Source organism: Lepus europaeus, chromosome 22, assembly GCF_033115175.1.
Source record: "Lepus europaeus isolate LE1 chromosome 22, mLepTim1.pri, whole genome shotgun sequence".
Classification (NCBI taxonomy): domain Eukaryota; kingdom Metazoa; phylum Chordata; class Mammalia; order Lagomorpha; family Leporidae; genus Lepus; species Lepus europaeus.
In genome coordinates, this window is record NC_084848.1 from 1,480,766 (window position 1) to 1,496,461 (window position 15,696).

Sequence of the window (15,696 nt, forward strand, 5' to 3'; positions counted from 1 at the left end):
CTCCCTCCCCAACGCAGCCCAGTGAGTCTGGGCCACAACCTCCCCAAACCTTTCAATTCCAAACGCTCTAAACACAGGGATTTAAACGGTGACAGGAGTGCGTGTGCTGGGGCAGCCCGACGGGGCGGCCCGGCCACTTCCTGTAGCACAGGTCCAGGGACGTGGGTCACACAGAGAGCACCGTGCTGCTGTGCGGTCACCTCACAGCCCTGCCCGCAGCCCGTGGAGAGCCTGGGGCCTGTGCGCTCAGCTCCGGAAGGCACCACGCAGAGCCCCACCAGCACAGTGACTCAGCACAGCCGCAGCCGGTGACCTGCCAGACGCGCAGAGTGCAAGAATCTTAACAGAGGAGGTCAAGGAAGAGGCCTCCTGCCTTTCTCCACGAAAGGCAGGGGGGGGGGGGGGAGAAGGAGGGAGGGAGGGCGAGCGAGCTCTGAGAGCGGAGGTAGGCCAGGCTGAAGTCAGGGGGCCAGAACCTGACCCCACCTGGGCGGCAGGAGCCCCGGCACTTGAGCTGGAAGTGGACACCCTGTGCCATGAGATGTGGTGTCCCAAGCACAGCCTCTGACCATCGTGCCAAACACCCTCCAGCTAGAGTTTTGGTAAAAAACTGACAACAAAACCCAACAGAAAATGCCCGTTGCCGTCCAGATGAGCTCCACAGATGAGCTCCAGACCAGTGAGAACTACCACGCCATTCAGAGACCGAACGAGGGGCCTAGGGAGTGAGGGCCTGCCCCTCTGCCTGCAGCCAGGGACGGTCAGGAGGGTGCCAGCCGCCCTCGCTGCTTTCCCAGCCATAGCAGGGAGCTGGACCGGAAGTGGAGCAACCGGAACTTGAAACAGCGCCCATGAGATGTTGGCCTCACAGGCAGTGGCTTAACCCGCTGCACCACAATGCCAGCCCCCCTGAAAATGTTTTGATTCCCCCAAATACATTTACGGAATGACAGACCATTCAAGATTACCACGTCAATAGTTATTCAGACTTCCTATACGTAAGTCTGATCACCCGTATTCGGAAAGACACCGGAAGGAAACCTTCCAAACCTGGCGCCTGCTCTCGCCGTGAGAAGACGGTGACGCGGTTCTGAGCGAGGATACCACAGGCTCAGCTCTCTACGCTTCCCAGGCCTCCGGAGGGCGCTGCTCGGTTACACCTTCACCCCGGTGTCGCCCACACGAGCCACAAAACACGGTCCTCATGGCTGGCCCCACCCCAGGTGACCTCCCTGGGATGCGGTGGGGGCTCCTACTTCTTCCCCCACAATTCTAGGACCGCGCCTAGACTCCGGGCATCTCCTGCCATCTCCCCGCTCCCACGCCCTGAAGGGCCTTGCCCGGCTCCTCGTGTCCGCCCCCACCCTCCCCAAGCCTCAGAAGCCCCTCAGCAGGCCTCAGGCCCAGGCCCGGGCCCTCCGGGCTCTCCCTCAGCCCCAGGTGAGGGGGCCCTCCCAGCTGTGGCCCCTTGCCCACAGCTGCTTCTCCCGCAGGACCATGGGGCCCCTCCCCCTTCTCGGTGGCACCAAGCAGTTGGGGGAATGGAGTCCCTCCCATGGACTCTCTTGGCAGGGCTTAACTTACACAGACGTGTGGTGGTGTCACCTACACTACACAGGGCTGGCGACAATGGAAACACCGCCAGGACAGCCAGCCATTCTTTTTTTTTTTTTTTTTTTTTTTGACAGGCAGAGTTAGAGAAAGAGACAGAGAGAAAGGTCTTCCTTCCGTTGGTTCACTCCCCTAATGGCTGCAATGGCTGGAGCTGTGCCAATCCGAAGCCAGGAGCCAGGTGCTTCCTCCTGGTCTCCCATGCGGGTGCAGGGCCCAAGGACCTGGGCCATCCTCCACTGCCCTCCCGGGCCATAGCAGAGAGCTGGACTGAAAGAGGAGCAACTGGGACAGAATCCGGCGCCCCAACCAGGACTAGAACCCAGGGTGCCAGTGCCACAGGCGGAGGATTAGCCAAGTGAGCCGCAGTGCTGGCCAAGCCAGCCATCTTTACAAATGAAAATATACATTCATTCATTCATAGAGAGGGGGAAAGAGATTTTTCATCCACTGGTTCCCCCCAGATGGCTCCAACAGCCAGACTGAAGCCAGGAGCTTCACCTGCGGGCATTCCCACATGTGTGGCAGGGACCCAAGCACTTGGGCTCTTCTGCTGCTTCCCCAGCCAACAGCAGGGAGCTGGAGCAGAAGTGAGGCAGCCAGGACTTGAACCAGCACCACATGGGATGCCGGCACTGCAGGCGGCGTCTCTCCCCGCAGCACCATGGCAGCAGCCCCGCCCAGCGGCCCTGAGCGAGCTCACGGCTGGGGCTGGGTGCCCTGAACGGCCGCTCTGGAGCCTGTCCAGGACTTCCCTGTGAACTCCGAGCAGCTGGGAGAGGGGACCACGGTCCTCTGAGGCCCCGGTGCCAGTGGACAGGTCAGTGACGTGGGGCAGCCTTGGCCAGCTGCTGGAGAAGGCAGAGGGAGCTGGTGCAGAGGTCCACAGCTGGGGCCCCTGGGCAGCCGCTGCTGCTGGGGGTGGGGCCCTCGGCCAGGCTGCTTAGTGAAACCGGCACTGCCCACACTGCCTGGCCCCTGCACCTTCCCACGTCCCGCGTGCCTTTCCCGCCGTGGACCCAGACGCCTTCATGCCTCTCCCTGTCAGTTCTGTCTGGCACCTATCTCAGTGCGCCATCGCAGCTGAGCGGGAGAGCAGGCCTGCAGCCACACCAGCCCGGTGCTGCGGGGGCCAAGCCGCTGCTCCTGACGTCAGCATCCCAAATCCGAGCGCAGATTCCAGTCCCCGCTGCTCTGATGGCGCCTGAGAAGGCGGCACGTGACTGACGGCCGAGTGCCCGGCCCGACCCCTCGCAGGAGCGTCGGGAGAGGTCTCAGGCTCCTGGGCAGTCCTGGCCCAGCCCTGGTTGCTGTGGTCACTGGGGAAAGAACCAGTGACAGAAGAGAGCTCTCGCTCTGTCACTGTCTTCCAAATTAAAAAAAGAACTATTGGTGCTAAGCAACTTAATCCTTTTAGGCAGGATTGTAACACCTGATCTTCAATATTTTATTCATCAGCCTAAAATCAATATAATCTCCAATGTTCCGCAGAAAACCAGCCGAACATTCCCACGAGTGTTTTGGAGCTTGTCCCCCAGAGCAGCCCCGGGGCAGGGCCCACCCCCAGGCCTTCCCTGCTTCCCCACTGGACGGGCCTGAGATTCCGGGCCCGCCCCGTCCAGGCTCCGCACCGGGAATGCTCAGAGCCATCCTAGCCGTGTGTAACGAGCAAGCTGACGTTCCCACATCCAGGAGCCACCGTGGGAAGAAACCCTTGTGTGGCCTTTGGGGCCTTCGCTCTGGCACCGTGGCCAGGCACTTCCACGTCACCAGCAGCTGCGCCCTGGAAGACCGCTTTGTAAAAGCAAAGTCCCGTGCAGAGGGCACAGCGCCCTGAAACCTGGCTTCCCCGGGGCCCTGGCAGGCCTGAGCCTGACACTCCCCAGGGAGCCGCCTGGCAGGCCCGCGCACCTCTCAGAGGAAGGGCCAAGCCCGGCCTCGCCTGTCGGGGGCGGGAGCCGAATCCTTCTGCCTCCGTAACCATGCGGTGCCAGGCTGGGCGCCCTCCTCCTGGAAGCGCCCCTGCTCAACCCATCGACCGTGGCCAAAGCACCGGGGAAGGAAAGAGGTGCAGCGCTCCTGTCAGGCCGGGGCCGGGGCCCACGCCTCCACCATGCCCACTCCGCAGACGCCACACCACACCCACAGCTCACTGAGGGCAGCCCACGCCGAGCGGGCTTCCCACTCGGAAACCAACCGGGAGTCTCCTGGTTTCGGAAGGGCATCCCACAGACACCGTCACCCCCTGCTAAGGATGCACCTCGCCCTTCCCGCCCACGTGGCCAGAGCCGGCACAGAGTGTCCTGGGCTTGTCCCAGCTCCACTGCTCTCAAGCCAGGCTGCCCGGCTGGCCGTGGGCCGGTCCAGCGCTGTGCGCATCATACTTTCCCTGGGAGGTCTCAGGATCAGTGGACTTGGCACGGGCATTTGTATTTGAAGATTTATTTATTTACTATTTAGAAAGGCAGAGTGACAGAAAGAGAGATGCAGGGGCCGGCACTGTGGCGCACTAGGTTAATCCTCTGCCTGCGGCGCTGGCATCCCATATGGGCGCCGGTTCGGGTCCTGGCTGCTCCTCTTCCAGTCCAGCTCTCTGCTATGGCCTGGGAAAGCAGTAGAAGATGGCCCAAGTCCTTGGGCCTCTGCACCCACATGGGAGACCTGGAGGAGGCTCCTGGCTTCAGATCAGATCAGCTCAGTTCTGGCCGCTGTGGCCAAATGGGGAATGAACCAGCAGATGGAGGACCCCTCTCTCTCTCTCTCTCTCTCTCTCTCTCTCTCTCTCACTGTCTGTAACTCTACCTGTCAAATGAATAAATAAAATCTCTTTTAAAAAAGTCTGTCCATCTGCTGGTTCACGTCCCAAATGCGGGGCTGAGACAGGAGGCAGGAGCTTCGTCGTGGTCTCCCACATGGTGGACCTGGGCCCTCGGCCACGGCCCTCCCAGACGCGCTGGCAGGAAGCTGAGGCAGGGGCAGAGCAGCCGGGTCTCAAAGCGGCACGGCGGCAGGGGACGGCTGGACTGGCGGCACCACAACACCGGCCCCAGCACCAGCACCGCTGCAGGCAGCGAGGACGCACGCGGCACCACGCAGTGCCCACTGACAGGATCTGTGCGTGGCAGTGTCCACGGGGCCCGTGGCGAGCCTGTGCAGGAAGCACCAGCACCACCACACACGACTGCACCGCTGTTTCGGCAGCACAGGTCATGGTCAAAAGCGCGAGAGGGGGCCGGCGTCGCGGTGTCGCAGGTTAAGCCGCTGCCTACGATGGCAGCGCCCCGTACCGGCACAGGTTCAAGTCCCACCCAGCTCCCTGCTAATGCTCCTGGGAAAGCAGCAGAGGACAGCCCAGGTCCTTGGGCCCCTGCCATGCACATGGGAGACCAGGTGGAGCTCCTGGCTCCTGGATTTGCCCTGGCCCAGCCCTGACCATAGCAGCTGTTTGGGGGAGTGAACCAGAAGACCTCTCTCTCTCTCTCTCTGTCTCCCTGTCTCTAACTCTGCCTTTCAAATAAATGACGTATGCATGCCTTAAAGATCGTGCAGGTAAGCTACGGGGCCGCGGGTGCACACTACCCGGGACGCGGTCTGCAAGGGGAAGCGTGCAGGGACACTCGGCGCTGAGGTTTTGCTGGGCTGGGGTGAGAGCGACACCTGACAGGAGTTCTGTAGCATTTGTTAGAAACCAGGGGCCAGCCGGTGCCGCGGCTCAACAGGCTCATCCTCCACCTCGCAGCGCCAGCACACCAGGTTCTAGTCCCGGTCGGGGCGCCGGATTCTGTCCCGGTTGCCCCTCTTCCAGGCCAGCTCTCTGCTATGGCCCGGGAAGGCAGTGGAGGATGGCCCAAGTGCTTGGGCCCTGCACCCCATGGGAGACCAGGAGAAGCACCTGGCTCCTGGCTTCGGATCAGCGAGATGCGCCGGCCGCAGCAGCCATTGGAGGGTGAACCAATGGCAAAAAGGAAGACCTTTCTCTCTCTCTCTCTCTCTCACTGTCCACTCTGCCTGTCAAAAAATAAAAATAAAAGAAAGAAAGAAAGAAAGACACCAGGGGCCAGAGATGGGAATGCAGCGCGCTGGACAGACTCAGGGGCGGAAGAGAGAACCAAGGAGAAATGCGGACACGAGGGGGAGAGGGTACTCACCCTGGAAGACCACCCTCGGGAACACCCGACCTGGGGCGCCCGCACACGCGGCTGCCCTGGGCAACAGCTGTTCCCCAGCTCCCTCCAAACACCCGCACGGGCACTCGGACACCCCGAGCACCCGGCGGGGGTCACAATGCCGGACCACGCGGCCCCTGACCACACAGCCCCTGACCGCACGGCCCCTGACCACACAGCCCCGGACCGCACGGCCCCTGACCACACGGCCCCGGCCCGCACGGCCCCCCACGGCCCCGGCCCGCATGGCCCGCACAGCCCCGGACCACACGGCCCCTGACCACACAGCCCCTGACCACACAGCCACGGCCCGCACGGCCCCCCACGGCCCCGGCCCGCATGGCCCGCACAGCCCCGGCCCGCACGGCCCCTGACCACACAGCCCCGGCCCGCACGGCCCGCACAGCCCTGACCACTAGGCCCCAGACCGCATGGCCCCGGCCCGCACAGCCCCGGACCGCACGGCCCCTGACCACACGGCCTCGCACAGCCCCGGACCGCACGGCCCCTGACCACACGGCCCCGGCCCGCATGGCCCGCACAGCCCCTGACCGCACGGCCCCCCACGGCCCCTGACCGCACGCACAGCCCCCGCGCGGGTCCGGGGCTCCAGCTAGCGGCCTGCGGGACCTGTTGCGGTGCTGGCACCGGCGCCCACGCCGGCCGCGGAAAAGCCTCAAACCGCGCAACCCTCTCGTGGCCACAGGGCTGCCCACAGAGGCTGAACCCTCACCAGAGCCCCGCGAGCCAGGCGGGCGTGCGCGCGTGGGAGCGGAAGCCGCACGAACACCCGCCGGCCCGAAGCGTCGCACCTCCCCGCGGCCCCTTCTCCTCGCCCGGTAACGACGGCCCAGGCCCGGCTCCGCGCTCCGCAGCCGCTCCCGACGTCGGCCCGCGCCCGCCAGCGCCTGCGGAAAGCACGGCCGGCCCTGGCGTGCCGCTCCGGGCGCTTCCGGAACCCAGGGCCGCGCACCCCGGCGGTGGGCGCCAGGCCAGGGGGCGGCCGGCAGCCAGCGCTTACCCCGCTCGGCGCTGCTTCCCTGCGCTCCGCACCGCGCTCCGGGGCCCGCCGCCCGCCGCCGCCCGCGAAGGCCCGGCAGAGGGGCGGGACGAGGGCCCGCGGCGCCCGCCGCCCCGCCGCCATGCGGCCGCGCCCACCTTGCCCGCGGCGCCCGGCAGCGTGCGCGACGGCGAGCGGGGCTGCCTTACGGCAGGGTCGCAAAGCCGGCGGGCGCGCCGCGGTGTGGCCGACCGCGCGCTTTCCCCGCGGTGCCACGGGCTGCGGAGGGGGTTCTGTGGGGTCGGGGCGGCGCGGAGGAGGTCTGCCGGGACCGGGCGGCGCGGGCGCACGCCGGCGAGTTCCCCGGTCCGCGGTCGTCCCGGAGGCCCGGGGCGCGGCTCGAGGTGAGGCGTGGGCGCGGAGCCGTCTTTTCCCAGGGCGTGGGGGTGGTCGGCCCCGGACGGGCGCCGCGGGCTCTGCGGAAGTCGTGGGCGGCCGCGGAGCGCGAGATGGCGCGGGTGAGTGGTGCGGGGGCGCCGGCGACTGCGTCTGCTCTCTCCGCCCGGCGCCGGCGAGGGGCTCCCGCCGGGCCACCCTGCTCCCCCGCGCGGGCTCCCACGCGGCCGCGCCTGGCCGGGCTCCCCGCCGCGCCGGGCCCCGCTCCGCGCCCCTGCCGCCCGTCCTCGCGGGGCGCCCGGGCCGCGGCCTCCCCCGCGCGCCCATTGTGAGGTCAGGGCCGGCGGCGAGCCGGGGTCCGGGGCCGAGACGCCCGGAGCGGCCGCTGCGGCCAGTAGCTGCCGCCGCCGCCGGCCCCTTCACCGGCCGCCCCGTCCAGACCGAGCGGGGGGCTGAGGGGGATGCCGCTGGGGCCCGGCCCCGCCGCCGCACCCCGAGAAGGGCTGACCTTCCACCTGGCCGCCGCGCCTCCGGGGAGCCGGGACCTCGGCCGGGTAAAGTGCGGGGGGGGGAGGGCCGCGCCGGGCCCGGCGGCCCGCGGGCTGCTCGTGGGAGGCAGTGCGGCGGGCGTGGGCGGCGTCCCGGGCGGGGAAGGCCCGGCGAGCGCGGGGCCCTTGGCGGGGCCTGTCCCGCAGGCCTGGGCGTGCCCTGGCCAGGGCCTTGCGGACCCGCTGGTGCCCCGCCCGCCCCGCGCTGTAATGAGCTCTCTTGTCGCCCTCCAGTGCTCGTGAGCCCCGGCAGCGGAGCATGGACATGGGAAACCAGCACCCGGCCATCAGCAGGCTGCAGGAGATCCAGAGGGAGGTGAAGGGCTTGGAGCAGCAGGTGCTCGGCTTCAGCGGGCTGGCGGACGACAAGGCCTACCGCCGGCTGGAGCGGACGCTGACCCGGCAGCTGTTCGAGATAGACTCCGTGGACACCGAGGGCAAGGGCGACATCCAGCAGGCCCGGAAGCGGGCGGCGCAGGAGACGGAGCGGCTGCTCAAGGAGCTGGAGCAGAACGCCAGCCACCCGCGCCGCCTGGAGATCCGGAACCTGTTCCACGAGGCGCAGGCCCTGGCGCAGGAGAAGATCGTGCCCTTGTACGGCGGGGGCGGCTGCGCCGTGGACGGGCTGGAGGAGAGCATCCAGGACATCGTGCTGCGGCTGACGCACGTCAAGACCGGCGGCAAGGTCTCGCTGCGGAGAGCCCGCTACCGCGCGCTGAGCAGGGTGTGCGCCGTGCAGGAGATCCTGGAGGGCTGCCTGCGGAAGCAGCCCTCGCTGCCGCTCTCCGAGGACGCGCACCCGTCCGTCGCCAGGATCAACGCCGTGATGTGCACGGTGAACAAGGCCCGCGGCACGGTGATCGCGCTGCTGATGGGCGTGTGCGCCGACGAGACCTGCCGGCACCTGTCCTGCGTGCTCTCGGGGCTGCTGGCCGACCTGGACGCACTGGACGTGGCCGGGCACACGGACATCAGGAACTACCGCAGGGAGGTGGTGGAGGACATCAACAAGCTGCTCAAGTACCTGGACCTGGAGGAGGAAGCAGACACGACCCACGCCTTCGACCTGGGGCAGAACCAGTCCATCCTCAAGATAGAGAAGGTGCTCAAGAGGATGAGGGAGGTCAAGGACGAGCTTCTGCGCGCGCAGAGCCCCGCCGAGCTGTACCTGAGCTCCAAGACGGAGCTGCAGGGCCTCATCGGACAGCTGGACGAGGTGAGCCTGGAGAAGAACCCCTGCATCCGGGAGGCGCGGAGACGGGCGGTGATCGAGGTGCAGACGCTGGTCACCTACGTGGACCTGAAGGAGGCGCTGGAGAAGAGGAAGCTGTTCGTGGGCGCGGAGCACCCGTCCCACCAGGCCGTCTGGAGCGTCCTCGGGAACCTGTCGGAGATCCAGGGCGAGGTCCTGGCCTTCGACGGCAACCGGGCCGACAAGAACTACATCCGGCTGGAGGAGCTGCTCACCAAGCAGCTGCTGGCCCTGGACGCGGTCGACCCGCAGGGCGAGGAGAAGTGCAAGGCCGCGCGGAAGCAGGCGGTGAAGCTGGCCCAGAACATCCTCAGCTACCTGGACCTCAAGTCGGACGAGTGGGAGTACTGACCGTGAGGGGGAGTACTGAGCCCCCGAGTGGCAGTACTGAGCCCGCGAGGGGGAGTACTGAGCGGCAGGTGCGGAGCCCGCCGCGGCCTGGCTTGTTTTGCACTGCGTGTAGACCTCGACATCTCCTAGCGCGCTCGGCTCCCCAGCCGGGCTGTGGTTTGTACTTGCGTATTTCAGTCTCGGTGTTTGTAACTTGAGCAAATTATATTCCGTATCTCTGCAGCTCTTGGTGGTGCCAGGCAGCTGTCACCGCGGGACGCCCCCTCCCTCGGGGCGTGGTCCGTGTGGCCGGTGTTTCCTGTGCTTGTCATCAGAAAGTGAAGTAGAGGTAGCGTTTGTAATTTTAAGTGGGGTGTGCACGTGTTCATGTGCGAACTTAAGCCTAGACTAGGCGTAGCTTCACGGAATACTGGAAGAATTAGGAGAAGGGGGAAATTTCTGGCTCCGTAGTGCAGTCGGGGCGCAGACCCCGTGTTTGCACTGAGGCCCCGCCCAGCCCAGGGGGTGGGTGTGTCCTCCGAGGCTCAGTTCTTCGTCAGCATCTTCCGTGTGGAAACAGTTCTGTTCTCCGCATCTAAGAAGGGAAAACCCTCTGTGTGCAGCGTAATGAAATGATGAAAATAACAGACCGCCTCGGAGGGGGCGAGGCACCGCTGTCGGACGCCCTCAGCTGGTTTCTGTGGTCCATCTGAACCCGAGGTCCCCCGGGGACCAGGAGGATGAGAACCCCGGGGCCCGGTCACAGGAGGCGGCATCTGCTGCCCGGGGCCGCTCCGTGCCCACCACCGGCAGGGAAAGGCTGCACCCGGCACGCGGCAGGACGGCCCTGTCCGCACTTCCCGAGGACCGCGTGTGCCCAGTGCCGAGGTGCCGTGGCAGTGTTGCTGCAGTCCCCTTTCCCAGAGCGGCCCTGACGGAGGGCACGGTGCCCCGAGTCGGGAGCCGGGCAGGAAGTGAGAGGTAGAGGAATAGGCTTACGTGCCCACGAGGAGCTGAGGCGTGGCCCCCGACGGTACGGCCCCTCCTGCTGAATGCAGACCCTGCGTGGTGGGCCGGGGCCCCGGCACCTGCAGGTGCTCAGCGCGGTCCCTGGAGTCCTCGTTTTGACCAGAGCTGTCGGAACGTTAGCTGTCAACATCTCCCCCCAGCACCCGACGCTCTGACAGCTGACGTCAGGTTTCTGCAGCGGTGCAGCCAGGGGCACTGGCGCGGTCCGCGTCGGCCTTGAGTGGCCGTCCAGCGTTCACTGCGTCCCCTCTGAACCTGTCCGTGCCCTGGCTGCTGCCCAGAGCCAGCCCTCGTGCGTGGGCCTGTGGCGCCCCGAGCCCGCTGGGAGCCCCGTGTGCCTGGGCCGAGCCGGGCTCCTCACGTGTTGTGGTGTTCCGATCTCTGCGGAGACTCTGTACCGCAGCTGCTCCCCGACTGTGTGCCTCGCTCTGCATTAAACACGGGATCCCTGTGCACACAAAACCGGCCTTGCGCTTTCTTTCCTTGACTTCGCTCCGCCAGGCCGGCTGCCGACGCCTGTGTGCCTGGGGTGTGTTAGGATCGGCGGCTTTCTGCGCTTGTTTTACGTCGCCCCCCGGTTTTTATCTGTTTCGGGGGATCTGTGTTCGTTTTGTCTGCAAAGCTTGTATCAGGTCTGGTGTTTTCCCCTGGGGAAGGAGTGGCTGATCCGCGGTGCACTGGGTCCCCGCCCCCGTTAACCGTGGGAATGTTGGTGCCGATTAGCACCCTTGGTGATCCACGCAATAAATCTGGGCTTCATGTTTGTAGTGGAGAGAGGCTGAGTCTGGTGTGTTCCCTGCTGGCCCCGGCGCGTCGTCACCTGATGTGTGTGACGGGGGAGGGGTCCCTGTAGTGCCAGGCCGGCGGTGCGTGGCGGGTGGGCTCCTTGCTGCAGCTGGAGGCAGGAATGGGTGGGTCTCTGTCCCCTTGGCAGGGCTGGGGGCAGGGCTGTGGTCTGACACAGGAATTGACCTTTCTATAGAAAGGGGAAGAAACTTGGACCTGGTTCTGGAAACTTCCTGGAGAGGAGTCTAGAGTTACAGAGTGCTGTTGCGGCACCTGTGCCCCGCCCCTTGGCAGAGCCGTGAGGAGGGCTCGGGTTCGGCCCCACCTGGGGCCCCGGCAACCTCCGGTCCAGCTCTGGTGCCTGCACGGCCAGGTCCACTTCGGTCAGCCGTTTGTCGGCACTCAGTGCATTCCGTGGTGGCACCAACTTCTCTTTTCTGTTTCCGGCCTCTTCCTGCGAGTACTTGTGTCGTCTGCCTGCTTTCAGCTCCCACGTGAGCCCCGTGGTGGAGCAAAGACCGCCTCTCCAGGCGTGCGGGCTTAGCCAGGCCGAGATTCGGTTGAAAAGAATACTTTGGAGGGGCTGGCGCTGTGCAGGGGGTTAAGCCTCTGCCTGACACCAAAACCCATGTGAGTGTCAGGTGGAGTCCCGGCTGCTCCACTCCAACCCAGCTCCCTGCTGATCCGCCTGGGAAGGCAGCGGAGGGCGGTGCAAGCGCTTGGGGCCCTGCCACCCATGTGGGAGACGCTGATGGAGTTCTAGGCTCCTGGCTTTGGCCTGGACCGACCCTAGCCATTGTGGCCATCTGGGGGAAAGAACCAGAGGATGGAAGGTGTCTGTCACTGTCTCCGATCCATCGTGAACAGAACACTCCGGAGCATAGGTGTTTGGCTTAATGCTAGCAATGCCCGTGTCCCACAGCAGAGCCCCTGGGCTCGGTTCTCAGCGCTGGAACCTGATTCCAGCTTCCTGCTAGTGTGCACCCCGGGAGGCAGGCGGTCCCTTGGGTCCCTGCCACCACGCGGAGACCTGGACTGAGCTGGCTGTGTCTGGGGGAACCAGCAGTTGGAACCTCACTTGTCTGCCTCTCAAGTAAAGAAAAGAGTACTTGGGAAGACCTTGGCATCTCAGTCAGTCCTCTGCACTCAGAGGTGAGCACATGACCTTGGGCTCCTTAGACCAAGAAGCCTCCCTCTGCGTGCTTCAGGCAGGGCTGGGCTGGGCGAGGGGCGGAGCACAGTACCCTGGCAGGCTGTGCTGCAGTGACCTGACCCTGGTCCACCCCCTGCCGAGCCTCTGCAGGGTGTCTGCTGTGAGGCCCCAGCCCCACTCAGGGCAGGTGTTGGTGTTGAGTGGACTTCAGAGGTGGTTCTGAGACGGGATCGCCTCCCCAGGGGCCTGCACGGCCACGTGGCGGATGGGGCAGGCAGAAGGGCTCAGCGTGTGCAGACGTGGGGTGTGTGGGCCCCCCTCCAGAGAGCCTCCTGCATCCACGTGTGGCTGCCTGGGCCGCAGGGCTTACAGAAGCCCGTGAGCACACTGGCTGTGCAGCAGGAGCCCAGGCAGGCCCAGGCCCCTTGGGTTCGAGTCACTTTTGCCACTTTCACAGCCGGGGGGGGAGGAGGGGCATTTGGCACAGCATTTGAGATGCCACTCAGGATGCCCGAGTCCCACACTGCAGTCCTGGGTTTGAGTCCCGGCCTCGGTGCCTGCAGCCCAGCTTCCCGCCAGTGCCCACCTGGGAGGCAGCAGGTGCAGGCGCCACCCACAGAGGAGACTGGATGGAGTCCCTGGCCACTGGCTGTGGTCTGAGCAGCCCCAGCTGTAGGCAGGCATTTGGGGGAGTGGAGCAGTGGGAGATCTCTGTCTGCTTTCAAGTGAAAATAAACAAACTGAAGGTTTAAAAGCAAAAGCTGGGGGCCAGCGCCTGCAGTGCCGGCATCCCGGTTCCAGTCCCGGTTGTTCCTCTTTCAGTCCAGCTCTCTGCTGTGGCCTGGGAGGGCAGCAGAAGATGGCCCAAGTGCTTGGGCCCCTGCACCCAGGTGGGAGACCTGGAGGAAGCTCCTGGCTCCTGGCTTCAGATCAGTGCAACTCCGGCCATTGCGGCAACTGGGGAGTGAACCAACGGATGGAAGACACCCCCCCCCCCCGCGCGCCTCTCTTCTCTGTGTAACTCTTTCAAATAAATAAATAAATCTTTGAAAAATAAAATTAATTATTAAAAAAAAAAAAAGCTGGAAGAACTGCCCAGCTCCCTGAATCAGTTTATTCTAAAAAGTGGGAGAGGGTGAGGCCGGTGCACACACCCCCTCAGTGGTGCCATGTGTCCGTTTTTTATTATTACTAATTCTTTTTTATTTGACAAGAGTTATAGACAGTGAGAGAGAGAGAAAGGTCTTCCATCCGCTGGTTCACTCTCCAAATGGCTGCTACGGCCGGCGCTGCGCTGATCCGAAACCAGGAGCCAGGCGCTTCCTCCTGGTCTCCCATGCGGGTGCAGGGCCAAGCACTTGGGCCATCCTCCACTGCCTTCCCGGGCCACAGCAGAGAGCTGGACTGGAAGAGGAGCAACCGGAACAGAATCCGGCGCCCATATGGGATGCCGGCGCCGCAGGCGGAGGATTAGCCCAGTGAGCCACGGCGCCGGCCTTTATTATCACTAATTCTTTAGCACGTCTTCATTTGAAAGCAGAGGGAGTGTCAGCTTCCATCCGCGGGTTCACCCCCCAGGTGGGTTCCTTCTGGGTGGATTGGAATCAGAGCAGTCCCCTGCTCGCTGCCCTGGCAGAGAACGGGGCTTCTGGTAGGGGGCGGGGGAGGACAGCTGGAGTGTGGTGGGGTGGCCAGGGAGGGGCACCGAGGACACCCAGAGCCAGTGCTGGGCACCAGGTGCTGCTGTGACCTCTGCCCCCGTGGTGGCCCTCGAGGACCCCATCCAGGACCTGCAGCCCCACCCTCGCACACAACAGACCCCACGCCTTTGTCCATGTGACTGGTCCTCAAGGCTCGGGGCACTCACCTTGCCCAGGGCTGTCCTGGGTCTGATGACTGCTGAGAGCTGGAACCGAGGGCAGGGCGTCGGCGTGGCGAGGGACGGTGACTGCCAGGCCCGAGGCCAGGGGTCAGCAGCCTCCAGGAAGGGCGGACGGGCCTGTGCCGGGGCCCTCCCTCCACCCCCGGTCCCTGACTCCTGGCAGCCCCTGGCTTTGGCTGTGGAGGACGGTGTTGGGGGCACTTGTGTAGCTGAACGAGAGGATGCGTTTGGGGGCCCCACCTGCCTGTCTCCCCAGTGAGGGCCCCCACATGTGGCCCATGCCGCTTTGCTGATGAGGCTTGCACGGGATGTGGTGGGCAGCGTCCAGCTTCCGGGCCCTGCCCAGCTGTGGCCGACCCTCCCCGAGATGTGCTCAGAGCTGCACTGGCTGCCCAGACCCCAGGGGGAAGGGCAAGCTAGAGACCCCCGTCTCCCTGTGGACTTTCCCTGGGCCAGGCTGCCCTGTTCAGACAGGGCCGGTAGCTGGCCAGGCCCACCCCATGCCAGCTCCCCCTGCTGCCACCCCCTGGGACCTAGCAACTGCATTGCGTCCCCTTGGGCCTCGGTTTCCTATCTGCAAGGCGGGGTTGGTGCTGGTGGGCGGCTGGACTGGGGGTCAGGTGCACAGGATGTTGGGACACCTGGCCCAAGGCCCCCAGTCTGCCCCTTGCCTGCTGTTCCCACACAGCTGCTCCGTGCTTTGTCCCTGGCTCAGCGTGTGTGTGCCCGGCCCCTTCCCCATGGGAACAGCAGCAAGGGGGAGGGGTGTGCCCGGCCAGGTGAGAAGAAAAAGGAGGCTGCAGGTGCACACTGTGGCCTCTGGGACTTCGTCCCCCCCGGCCAGACCTGGGGGAGGAAGCGCCAGCAGGTGTCCATGGCTGGCAGCAAGGTGCCTGGGGCTCAGCACTGCAGCCCAGGCAGACAGTGCCGTCACTCCTGGGCCGGGAGGAGAGGGCTCCGGGCCTACTTGGGGGCATAAGCAGGCATGGAGGTCCGGCCAGGATCCCCAGGGCCCCTCTGTCCATGAAGACCTGGTGCCTGGTCACAGGTGTGCGTGGACTCAGGGCCACCTGAGGGCCGCCCCGGGGGAAGACCTGCTCGTTCATGGTGTGCCCGGCCCAGCGCTGACTGCTGCAGCTGCTCCTGGCTAAGAGGAAGGTGAGGAGCCCAGGGGCTGTGAGAGCCACAGCCCAGCCGCCCCGAGCCCAGCTGTGGCAGCTTGGGCAGCACCTGCCCTCTGCCCCGTCCTCCTGACGCCCAGGCCGCACGGCTCAGACACTGTTACAGACCGACTGGGACTTGGCTCCCCAACAGACCGACATTAAACCCCGCGTCTCATGTTCATGCTGCAGGGCAGGCGTGTGCACAGCACTGAGGACGCCAGTGAGACGCTGCACCCGCGTCAGAGTGCCTGGGTTTCAGTCACACTGCAGGAGCCGGCTGGGGGGCTGGGGGCGGGATCCTTCCCATGGGCCCCTGCCAGGTGTGGGTCTGAGCCACTCAGCCACGAGCCGCTACCTACCTGGGGTGCAGGAAGGGCCCC

The 15,696-nt window shown here is 65.4% G+C and overlaps 3 protein-coding genes across 18 annotated transcripts in view; 1 reads left to right on the forward strand and 2 right to left on the reverse strand.

Annotated features, from left to right (window-relative positions):
* LOC133751207 (kinesin light chain 1) overlaps positions 1–6,921 on the reverse strand; it is a 98,762-nt gene extending 91,841 nt beyond the window's left edge. For all 14 annotated transcript variants that reach the window (XR_009864786.1, XM_062181080.1, XM_062181076.1 and 11 more), the window contains exon 1: positions 6,799–6,921. Coding sequence is in view for 13 of the 14 variants with exons in the window: in XM_062181080.1 (XP_062037064.1) it covers positions 6,799–6,921 (123 nt within the window). In the remaining variant the exon portion in view is untranslated. The remainder of the gene's footprint in view (positions 1–6,798) is intronic.
* A 187-nt stretch (positions 6,922–7,108) lies between these two features.
* BAG5 (BAG cochaperone 5) lies at positions 7,109–11,112 on the forward strand. 3 transcript variants are annotated; one of them, XM_062181091.1, is made up of 2 exons: positions 7,109–7,181; positions 7,956–11,112. In XM_062181091.1, exon 2 carries the CDS (start codon positions 7,981–7,983, stop codon positions 9,322–9,324), a length of 1,344 nt encoding a protein of 447 aa, XP_062037075.1. In that variant the 5' UTR covers positions 7,109–7,181; positions 7,956–7,980; the 3' UTR covers positions 9,325–11,112. The 3 variants fall into 3 exon arrangements, with proteins under 3 accessions (XP_062037075.1, XP_062037073.1, XP_062037072.1); XM_062181089.1 differs by lacking the exon at positions 7,109–7,181 and adding an exon at positions 7,258–7,295; XM_062181088.1 differs by lacking the exon at positions 7,109–7,181 and adding an exon at positions 7,614–7,727.
* Positions 11,113–11,153: 41 nt separating this feature from the next.
* On the reverse strand, positions 11,154–15,227 carry LOC133751210 (gametogenetin-like). Its single transcript, XM_062181092.1, has 2 exons — positions 14,139–15,227; positions 11,154–11,924 (listed from the first exon to the last, which is right to left on the reverse strand). Exons 1-2 carry the CDS (start codon positions 14,697–14,699, stop codon positions 11,370–11,372), a joined length of 1,116 nt encoding a protein of 371 aa, XP_062037076.1. The 5' UTR covers positions 14,700–15,227; the 3' UTR covers positions 11,154–11,369.
* Between the last annotated feature and the right edge of the window lie 469 nt (positions 15,228–15,696).

What these genes read in the sequence shown, in the direction of transcription:
- LOC133751210 (XM_062181092.1), bottom strand. Translation starts at nt 14,699, where the DNA reads ATGCAGTTGCTAGGTCCCAGGGGGTGGCAGCAGGGGGAGCTGGCATGG. An exon ending in CCAGGACAGCCCTGGGCAAG is followed by an intron (nt 11,925 to 14,138) that starts GTGAGTGCCCCG and finishes TCTTTCCCCCAG; the next exon opens with ATGGCCACAATGGCTAGGGT.
- BAG5 (XM_062181091.1), top strand. Translation starts at nt 7,981, where the DNA reads ATGGACATGGGAAACCAGCACCCGGCCATCAGCAGGCTGCAGGAGATC.